Source organism: Ixodes scapularis, unplaced genomic scaffold, assembly GCF_016920785.2.
Source record: "Ixodes scapularis isolate PalLabHiFi unplaced genomic scaffold, ASM1692078v2 PGA_scaffold9__187_contigs__length_104089568, whole genome shotgun sequence".
Taxonomy (NCBI): domain Eukaryota; kingdom Metazoa; phylum Arthropoda; class Arachnida; order Ixodida; family Ixodidae; genus Ixodes; species Ixodes scapularis.
In genome coordinates, this window is record NW_024609884.1 from 74,839,817 (window position 1) to 74,850,921 (window position 11,105).

Consider the following 11,105-nt stretch of genomic DNA (forward strand, 5'->3'; position numbering starts at 1 on the left):
AGAATTTTGTGAGTTAAAAAGGAAATATGGAAGTTGCTTCCTCTTTCATGCTGAGGGTTCCACTGTATCAAGGGCATGCAATACAGGTAGCACAAACATAGTCGTTTTTCTCTAGCATTGTGCTTGTGCTAACTATGTCGTGTGGGTGGCAAAACTTTATTTATGGCTGTAGGCGAGGTATATCCTGAAGACTAAAATAATGAGGGTTGTTTTGTTTGTCGACTCTTGGGCACTATTAGAGCAATATTATCTTTGAAAGTCTCTAGAAATCTGCTTGTGCAATGACTGCAAAGTAAGCTTAACAGCACTTAGTGAAGTTCACATTATGAAATTTTGTTTGGTGCCGAGTTGCATGGGAATAGGGAGCAACAAGGAGGCCGACAGGCTTGCTTCACGTGGAGCTCTTTGTTTGAGAATCGACTCTACAAAGTGTTTTTGTGCTGTCTTCGAATTAGCCATTCTTACCTTGCTCGCAAGTATCTACTTTGTGGGGATGGTCCACCGCCCGTAGGGGTTCTCATATGGGGGTCGGCGGGCCCTTTGGGGTCCCTGAAGGCCTTCTTGGGGTCCCTGAAGCTTAGACCGTCAGTAAAGCCGAGCACTAAAACTTTTTTTTTTTTATCGATGCTGGTTGTCTTGCAAAGCTAAATAGACCAAATCATGTGCACTGAGTGAGTAGGGTAGATTATTCTTTGTTTCAAAGCTTCAAAGTTCATTTGCATGCATGTAGTTTTCTTCATTTACCCTTTTTGTCATTGTAGTATTCCAATACACTCCCCTCCCTCCTTGTGAATGAGGTCCCCCCTCACTTCCGCCTATCAAGAAAGTGTCCCCGAAACGTCGGTGGTTGAGATTGGGACTGGTCTACCGGATTAGGGGTGCAATTACTGTCTGCATATTTTATGGCTCTGTTTAGAACTTCAAGCAAAACGTCATTATCCCATTTTATCCTGCTCTCTCGCTGGGAGACAATCCTCTTGTCGCTTTCGAATGTGTCTTGTTTTTTATTATTAGCATTAGCCTAATAATCCAGATCTAGCCGTACCTAGTTTTAAAGTTGCTGTCTAGTCAGTAGCTTGATAGTCTTGTTCAGTCTGGCGCAATATGGCCTCTAGCTTTTCCGCCAGCCTGCAAACATCACCATCATCTTCGATTGATAGAATTAAAAAGAGTTAAAAGACTAGAATCGGTCATGCTTCCTAACTGCAAGGGGAAGAAGCATTTTATGAGGTTGCCTGTATGGTGTCATGTAGTCTTCTTTTATGCTTGCGTCCTTCGTCTTAAGTATGATTGTGTGTTGTCTGTCCATATGCTCTCTCTCATGTAGACTAATTCTGATGCTTGGGAATGTGCTGTGCCTCGTTTGTTTTAAATTACTGTGTCTGTTTTAAATTTATTAGGGGGAAACGATTGGGAACAACTGGCTCTTCCTCTCCCTTGTATGGCTATCAGTGTGCCCATATGCCCCAGGATGAACATAACAGCCCTTTTTATTAGTTCTCCAATTCAGCTAGTGCACTGTGTCGGTGTTTTTGGCAGTTGGTTGAGAATGTGCTACATGGCGCTGTTTCAGGAACGAGAGCTGAAGTCATTCCGGGAAAGCCTAAAAAATGAGGCCAAACTATTGAAGCAAGAAGTAGAATTAATGCCAAAGGAGAAACGGAAGGACATGTTTAGGGTGCGGAAGGAGAAAATGGACTTGGATCAGGCTGAGCGGGTGAGCACCTTCTCTCGGATATCCCGAACAAGAGTAGAGGTCCACGTCTTGCCTTATATTTTTTTGTTTTAGAAATAAGCACATTTTTCGGTCTATAGTTTGCACCCAATGTACAAGTTTGCAAGGACAAATTTGGGTTGAAAAAAAGAGTATATTCAGGACGCACCTGGCTCATAGTCTACACCTAGCGCCTAGTCTACTTGTAAAACATTCTCTTACACAACACATCTTGAAAAATGCCTACTGCATTAGCTCACTAAGCTGTATAAGTCATCAGTAACATTAACTGTCATTCACTAGCTCTGGCACATCTCATCATAATGAACAATCTATAAAAAAATTAAATCCCTTTATAATCTGCATTGCACAAATTTTTAACTTTTAAACATGTGTTGTGCGCCGACTGTAGTTTGGAAAATGGGGTATGTCAGATCAATAGACAGATCTCACTAAGCGTTGGGTGCATGCATGAAGCCGCCAAAACTTGTTCAGAGGATGCATATGGCAGGGCCCGAGACAGCTCGTGCCATCTCGTGCTCTGCACTCGCTCCAGCAAGGTTGTCGCTCGTGAGGAAAGACTTTCTCGGTGCATTGTGGCAGCGGTGGCGTAGCCAAACTGACTCTTGATACTGGTCTATTCTCATCACAGTGTGATTTAAAGTCATATTTTTGTTTTTTATAAATTGGGTTTCTGAATTGTGATATTTCTTCCTACCTTTGATGGCGAATCCTTACCAAGGCACCCACAATCTGACCGAAGCTTATTGCAGAGTGGGTGCCATGTAAGTGAGGTTTTGTTTGCACGTTAAAGATCCCTGGGTTGCCCAAATTATTCCGGAGTTCTCCGCTGCCGCTATGCTGATTTGGCACGTAAACACCCCAGGAAAACCTTTACAAAATAAAGTATAATTTGAATTAAAGGTACAATCTAGAACTTTTCCGGCCAAGGACTTGATTCCCTAATCAGTACTCTACTCTTGGACACTTTCAGGAGCGATTGTTTGTGGAGAAGCTGAATGAGCAGCACGAGCTGTCCATGAAGCGGTTGAGTGACAGCCACCGGGAAAAGATTGCACTTCTTGAAAAGCAATTCTTGCAGCAGAAGCAACAGCTGTTACGAGGTAGGTGGCAGTCTTGCCTGGGTGCTGAGCAGGTTATACTTTGTATGAACAGCACTTTTTATGCAGTGTCGTTGCAATGTGTGGTCAATCTCATATTACGCCAATCTTTAGGAGAAACAAAAGTAAAGCTGCTTTTTAGAAAAGTCTAGCTACGGTAACAACGCTGCTGTGCAGGATCGAGTCTTGCCAGTTGGGCTGCAGTGCGTCTTGATAGTGACGCGAGGTGCATAACTGGTAGGTCAGTTGCCGGATCTCATGGCTTTCACGTGCCTCTGGTGCAGCACGGGAGGCGGCGCTGTGGGAGCTGGAGGAGCGGCACCTGCACGAGAAGCACCAGCTGGCCAAGAAGCAGCTCAAGGACGGCTTCTTCCTCCAGCGGCACCAGATGCTCATCCGGCATGAGAAGGAGCTGGAGCAGGTGAAGCGGCTGAACCTGCGCCGGGAGGATGAACTGCTCAAGCGCCAGACATTGGAAAAGCGCCAGCTGCCCAAGCGCATTCGCTCGGAAATGAAGACTCGCGAGCTCATGTTCAAGGAAAGTCTGCGCATCAGCGTCCACAACCTCGAGTCTCCAGACGAGGAGAAGGACCGCCTCCGCAAGGTGGGCCCGGCTCCTCCTTACCGTGTCCTTCGCCTGGGCCATGCTAGCTGGGTGCTCGTACTCCACATGCACTCAGGAGTGCGAGTGGTGCCTGCTTCTGCTTCTTAATTGCTGGCTCTTAAGCCATTTTATAGATTTCTTGCAAACAGTTCTTATGAATGTGAAAGTAACAGGGACATTGTCTATTGAGTGTAACGTGATGTTTTGTAGCAAATCTGGTAAATAGTGATGTTTGTTTTCATAATTGACTTAATTTTGAAACTGGAAGTGATGCTTGTTTTGCGGCAGGTGCTGCCTGCTAGCATAGCGATTCCTCCGCAGTTCTACTGAAAATTCTTGTAGCAATCAGTCCGTTCAGCTGAATGGTGTATTTTCACAGAAGCCTTTTTTTGCCAAAGTAATTGTCCATTAAGAGAGAGAATGGAAAATTGACAGAATTAAGGATTGTGTTTTGAAGAAGCACTTCTCGCTGTAAGTCGCCTGTGGAGGCTTTGCAGGGTGTGTTGACGGCTTCCTTTTTTCTCGCAGTTTCAAGAAGCTGAGAAGAAAAGGTACAAGGCAGAACATCAGCGACAGGAGCTCAAACACAGGCGTCAGCTCGAAGAACTCAAGGCTGCATCTGAAGCCACTATCAAAGAGCTGGAGCAACTCCAGGTGAGTTCTCGTGTAATTGTAATAGGAGCCGCATTTTTTTTTTTTTTTTTTTTTTAATTTCGATGTTTCATTTAATTTATGCTCAAAACCTTGCTGCAGGTTTGTGATGGAGCAAGGCATTTAAACCCTTCATCTTGCTTCACCTTTTACAGCAGAGCTGTAAAAGGCTGGTTTTTCCACAAACAAATGATGACACGAAACTCTGGACAGCTACTGCCATCTACGAGCGACGGCGGCAACCAGACAACCGGCTTGCCGGTTGTCTGGTTGCTGCCGTTGCTCATAGATGTCGCAACCTTTCCAGCCTTTCCACTCTGGCTTGCCGACTTACATCCGGCCATTACTTCATTCCCACCATAGCTGAGCTTCGCTGGTCTTCCTTCTTCACCAAAGTAAAAAGGCTGAAAGATTTTTTTTTTTTTATTATTATTATTATTATTTGTGCACTCGCACCTTCACCTTCATCCTTGCAGTAGAGTAGCTTTCAGAAAAATTCTATTAGGTATCTTGGGCCACAAGCGTCACGAGGTTCTTCAAATGTCATTTGGTGGAAGAAATTGGAAAGGACATAATGTCAGCTTTTCTTTGACAAGGTTGATTGCTTGAATGTACTGTCTTTTAACAGAACGAAAAGCGCAAGATGCTTATGGAGCACGAGACGCAGAAACTGAAGCAGCTGGATGAAGAGCATGGAGGGGAGCTGCGCGAGTGGAAGGCTAACCTTAAACCACGCAAGCAGGTGAGGGCATGATGCTGTGCCTATTGCGAGTGCAGTTGCCAGAATTGACCAACGTTTTGGTTGGCAGTGTTACCAACTTGGCCATTTCAAATGGGTGACTTGATTGCCTTAGAACAGACACTTTTCAAAAGGCAGTTGAGCAACACTGGCAGCCACCATATTTTGGGCATGGCACCTGATTGGGTCAAAGTTATGCCGATGCAGCACGGGTGTCGAGTACATTTGGAGCCGAGTATGCCTCAACTCGGCACCCGTGTCCAATGCGTCCTCGGAGTGCGTGCCCAAAATATGGCAGCCTCCGATAATTGACATAGCAAGTACTGGAGGGCGCACACTTTTAAAAATTATACTATCTAGAGGTGTCAGTTGGCTTTTTACTCTCTTTCTTTTGGGGTCATGGAACTTTCGGTACATACCAACAAGTGGTACTCTGGTCACTTCAGACCGAAAAACTCTTGAAGCTTTTCACAATGAACCTTTAAGAGCCTGGGACGAGCTGAGCTTGTTGGCCACTTTCTGGCTAAAAATGCCATGGACGAGCTCAGCTCATCGAGTGGTTTTTTCGGTAGCCCTCAATTTCGCGGACGAGTTACGCTCGTCCGAGTAGTTTTGCGGCGCTGATCATAGATGGCAGCACTCGTTTTAGTTGGCAAATATTTTTTGGCCTCCACTGCTTTTTGCGTAATAAACTTCAAATTTTATGTGCGATACTAGAGGAATAAAACTTCCAAATAAAAAAAATATGGCACTTTTGGGTTACTTTAGGGAAAAAAATTGGCACTTAAGGGGTTAAAACTGGTTTGAAGTGACAGATTTCTTTTGGGTGGCCTAGATTCATTTTGAGCTTACTGATATTGATGATGGTCTAGTTGTGTCCAGGTTGTCCGAAGCACCATCGAAAGCAGCAAGCTGATGCAGCAGGCTAAACAACAGAAGGAAGGATCTGCTGTTCGAAACCTATTTATACCTTGTTTCGCCGTTCACCATAAATCAGATGGCAGCCGAAAGGCTATAAGACACACAAGCACAAATGCGCATACTAAAAGCGCAAGGTCACGCACACGGCGCATGCCTACACTTAATTTGACCTCATCAGTTCGTAGCATTGGTTGTGCTCTGACTAAAGGCGCGTTCCCACTGGCGATGCGATCTAGTCACGCGATAACTTTCATCGCAAAAGCGACCATTGCGGGCAAAAAGCGACGCGATTTGAGCAGTCGCTACTCGACTCGACTTTTTTTGCGATGCGATCTCATCGCGGAGCGGCTGAGCCAATCAACGGCGTTCGGAGCGAGAGTTTTTGAGAAACGACTCGCCAACGAAGGCGTTGGACTTGCTCATCGCGCACGCCGGTGGGACCATCTAGCTTTTTTTGTCATGTGATCTAGTCGCATTGCGCAATTGCTTACATCGCCGGTGAGAATGGGCCTTAAAGGTGATAAGAAATATACTATTAGAATTGCAGTGCAGTGATGTGATTGCTGCGCCAATTGCGCCAAACTGCGCCAAGGGGCTAACCCTGCTACATCCTGCTACATTTCACCGAAATATGGCTAATCTGCGCCAAGCTTGCGCCAAAGGACCAATTTTGGTCGCCTTTCAAAAACGAAACTAAGAACCGTAATTGAGCATGCATGAGCTAGGTGGCACAAGACGCCGCCCGACACAAAGTACCCTGCATCAATCGTCTATTCGGTCTTGCATGATTTTTCCCTTCGTCTTGCGTTTCGCGCTCTCGTCGTCTTGGAAATCTCGTTTCGCGTCTTTTTCTTTTTTTCTAGCGATAGACGTGTGCGTGTGCGGACGCTCCGACGTTAGTGTGCCGGGTTCCAGCCATGCCGTCATGCTGTGAAACAAAACCACGTTTTTGCGTGGCGAGAGTTACTTTGTGAGCTGAAGCGCTCGCGCGACCACAGTCGCCGTGGTCGCGCGACGTCGTGTGTTGCCGTCCCCACGTCGCTGCATGCAGATATGGCGCTTTCTAAACTGAAACGCATCGACATTCCTGCTCTTGTTTAAATCATACGCTGCTATAAAACTCCCTCTATAACTCAATTAATGCTTTGACGAAGTTTTGATTACCTAGGTTTCTCTCGGTGGGCTTTCTTTCGAGAGGGACCCCGGTACGTGAAAAATCTGCCGCGAAAGAAAGTTGATGGCGAGAAGCGAGCTAAAGCAACGAAGGCAATGTCTGCACGCTGAACCCGCACAGCGGGCTTGTTTGTCTCGAGTTCAGTCGTTGCACGAAGCGCTCCAAGAACTTTTTGACCTTGATTCGTAATGTCTTGCATCGATACTCTCAGGTTCTTTTTTCCTCTTTGTTTAGCCTGTACCTCGCCTGCCGGCCTGCCAAGCACGCGCCGCTGGTCTTTTTATTGTCGTATGCTGGACAGTTACATTTTGCATACTATTTTGGGAACCAGTTGGTGGCATGGTTTCGGTTTCGGTTGAACAGCCGTTGTCTCCGCTCGCGCGGCGAATCACGTGTAACTGCAAGCCTGCCGAAGCTGCCCCCACCTGCATGTGAACATGATTGCACGAGAGGCACCAGCCGGGACGCTTGCAATTCATTGTTTTAGGTTTGCTGACTTTTTATAAAAATCTGCCTCGTCGGGAACCAGTAAAACGATAGCAAGTGTTTTTTTTGTTTGTTTTTTTTCGGAATTTTTCGGCAACGCTTACAGCTTTGTATACTTGTGGGATGTCTCAGCACCACAAACACAAGCAGCGAGTTCCGCCCCAACACGTCACCACAACACAACACAAAGTGCCCTTCGTTTGTCCAGCACTTAAAACAAATATAAATTTTTCTAAGAATATCTGCTCCAAACGTCACTTTTCCTGCTCTGAAACACTGTTTTGGCTGCTCCAAAAGCCACTTTTGCTGCTCCAAAACACTGTTTTGGCTGCTCCGAAAGGTGCTCCAAAATGGCTTAGGCCAATCACATCACTGGCAGTGTTGTATCTATGGTAACTCTGTTTGTGTTCTTCCATTTGTAGGTCGGGCTGTTTTATTTCTTGAACCCTGCTATCTTTTCCAGAAATTGGAGGAGGACTTCTACAGGCAGTGTGAAGAGCAGGAGCGTTTTTACGGCACTAGCACGTTCCTCAACGACTATGCCAACATGGATCGTGAGCCAGTGGCTCCTCAGGGGCCTGCGCGGACTGTCGACTCATCGTACCACCAGGGTTACTAATTGTTCTGTCCGTCTCTAAATTACTGTTCCCCAGGTTGACCAACATCACAGTTGAGTTTTCTTCCAAACTTGCTAACAGGAACAAGCCAGGCTTGCTTCTCTGGTGCTTGATTATGTTGCCCAAGGGCATTGATTCTCTGGGAACCTTTTGGGGTGATGTAGTGGCTGAATGAGCAACTGTAGTCCGGACAATCTTTGAGATTGGGAGCTCTCTCAACTTGCTCTAGGTTGATAAAATGTTTTGTTGTTTGCAAAGCCGTGGATATTAGAATGTTGTTCGTACTGGACCCGAGTGTTTTGTCTTCCTGTTTGTCTCTTTTGTCACTGTTGAGGTTTGCTGTCACCAGGGGAGAAATAGGACCCCCTCAACCCTCATTTCTTTCATACTGTTGCGATGTAATTTCATGCGGTTTTAGATGTGTGTTGTGCTTCTGAAGCCGTTTTTGTTTGTGCATGTCCGTGCATGCACTGAATGCTCGAGCGCATTTTGTGTCCGGCCCTGTTTTGAAGAGCCTGTGCAATGTGCCTGGCAATGGTTTTAGGCACACTCATTTTGCAAGTGCTGAAGACCTTTGCAACATGATGACTGCTGCTTACGAGTGTCACTACCTCTGTTTAAGAGCAGGTACGGTCAAACTTAAAGACACTCCCTTTCCCTGTTTGCAATTCAGTAAACCTCATTCTAGAGGCTTTTGCTCTCTTGGGCTGATGTACAACATTACTTACATAAAATAGTGGCAGTAGTGCTTGATTGTCCAGCATTAAGCAAACCTGTGGTGCTTCCACTGCTGCAGGTGAGGTGTGTACATTGTTGAAAAGTGCAGACTTATTGCTTGTGATTGTGCCTGTAATTAATGCAGTGTGACTGAGTAAAGCTGCTGTTCCTGTAACTATGTTTGATAAATTGGTGTTTTTTTTTTTGTTGTTCAAGTGTTCAGCCTTTTTTTTATAGTGGTATTGTGTACAGAATGCATATGCCATGTGTCTTATATTATGCAAGTGAAAGGAGGTAAGATCCATTGTCTTAACTTGAACTAACGTGACGTGTGTTAGTTTGAACCAACATGATCTATGCAGCCTTTGATTTCTTTGCCTTCCATTGTTGTCTTCAGTTCTCGGCTGCTCGGACTGTCTTCTGAAAGTATTTGGACAAAGGTGAGCCAGATACAGCTTGTATCTGCAGGAATGCACTGTTAAGCGTTGCAAGGTATCCCAGTGTCGGTGAAAGTTGTTGATTTTTTTTTTTAGCTTGTGCAGGCATGTTGGTATGTAATGGCGACATGACAGCATTGACCACATGTAGCCTTATTTTAACTGCGAAGTCAGGCGCACTGTTAACTAAGTCAGCAGTCGACCTTGCCCAGGCCACTCTGCCGTGGTGCCGTTTCGGTAGAGTCGCGAGAATGGCCCTTTGTCCCATGCGTTTTGTTTTTGGGCAAGGACAGAAGGGCTAGCTGCAGAGACCGGCTCCTTTCCTCAGTCGGTGTCAGTTGTCAAGGTCACATGTCTAAGAGTGCATTGTCGTGGCTGGCATAATTAACAGTTCGGCAGACTGTACATAAAGTTCTTTATGCCTCTTCGTAGAAACTAATACTACTTTTCATACTGTTCTGAAAAGAACCCAATATTTTTACTTTTAGAATGTGCGGTATTTTTCACAACCTTGCTGAGCATAATAAAGCTGAAGATGTTTCGAAGTACCCGGTTTATTGTATTCTTTGCGGGAAGCTTTTCTTAAAGGGACAAGGACAACCCCCAAAACCAATTTTTTATTTTTTTGCCAGGTGATTCATTATGGTGTCAGAAGACTACCAAATCAATATTTTTTCTACAGCGTCATGTATATTTTCAATAAAGTCAAAAAGCGCTACAGCCCGAAACCGAAACTGGAGTGGGGAGGAAGAAATACGGAGGTGGTGAAAGTCACGTGGCTGGGATACTCTTTCCAAAAAACGTATTTGCAGCTTTTTAGAAGCCACAAAAATGGGTATCGTATTTATTTTCTATTTTTAATGTGCGTGTGCCTTCGATGACCTACGACTTTGATTAAATTTGGTGGCTGTGTCTAAACCTTAGAAAACGGCCCGTGACCACGGAGAAGAAGAGTGAGCGCGACTCAAACCGGCTAGTTCGCGAGCGGCGGTTCTCCGGCAGTAAGAAACCGAATGACCGAATTCTGTTCTGGGCAGTAGTAGGGCTCATATGTCATGTGCAACTAAAAACCTCAGCGAGCATAAACACCCTGTTAGTGTCCCTTGTTGCCGTGAGTTGAAAGTAATGTTCTTCCCTTCCAGCACACTACCATATCTCCTTTCGTGAAAGGAAAAGGTCTGGTATTTGGGAAAAGCAAGAGGGAATTCTGCTCTAATACACACGATTTGAGAAAAGACCATTGTAGGAATGGCTGTCCATGTGCACAAAAAGTGCATACGTCTGCTGTTTTATTTTTTCTATATTGTACGAGAGCTGAAGAGTAGGTCGAACAATAGTTATCTTTTTGTATGCCTCTGGAAGTTACCACCGCCTACAGTAACAAGTTCGGGCTGTCGTCTTGTGCTGGGAAATATTGGAGGTGGTTTTTAGCGAGTGGATTGCCATTTTAAAAGTTGGGTATAACGGCTGGACGAAGGAGTACACATCTGTAGAAACTTGCTTTTTACACGCAGTCTGAATTTTGAATGCTCGTGAAGTTCAATGTGGTTTTAAACTGCTGTTAAAAATGGCAATATGTCGAGACTCACTTTTGCACCTGTCCACAAGTATGTGGACAACTCGTCTACGCTCCCAAGTGTAACATTACAATCGAACTTGAACTTTTCCCTATTAAAAATGCGCGCCAGTTCTCCCATCCTGAGACTTGTGCCCTTGCTAACACACGTATGAACGCGCAGGCATGCGCTGAAGGCGGAGCTTTCAGCGCATGCCTGTCAATCGAAGCTGGCAAAAAAAAAAAAAAAAAAAAAATGCGTTGTTGTTTAGTCTTTGTCTGTCATCGTGCTGTGTGCCCCTCTTTCTGGTGGCTAGAATAAATGCGGCTGAACCCAGAGTTGCGCGTCTGGGTCAACATGCCGCGCAG

General features: G+C 45.3%; 1 protein-coding gene across 1 annotated transcript in view; it reads left to right on the top strand.

The window, feature by feature from the left end:
- LOC8042982 (serine/threonine-protein kinase 10-A) overlaps positions 1-9,729 on the top strand; it is a 52,316-nt gene extending 42,587 nt beyond the window's left edge. The window contains exons 16-21 of the mRNA XM_029994361.4: positions 1,574-1,717; positions 2,709-2,838; positions 3,120-3,439; positions 3,968-4,093; positions 4,719-4,832; positions 7,874-9,729. Coding sequence (XP_029850221.3) covers positions 1,574-1,717; positions 2,709-2,838; positions 3,120-3,439; positions 3,968-4,093; positions 4,719-4,832; positions 7,874-8,029 — 990 coding nt within the window. The 3' untranslated portion in view covers positions 8,030-9,729. The remainder of the gene's footprint in view (positions 1-1,573; positions 1,718-2,708; positions 2,839-3,119; positions 3,440-3,967; positions 4,094-4,718; positions 4,833-7,873) is intronic.
- The last annotated feature ends 1,376 nt before the right edge of the window (positions 9,730-11,105 follow it).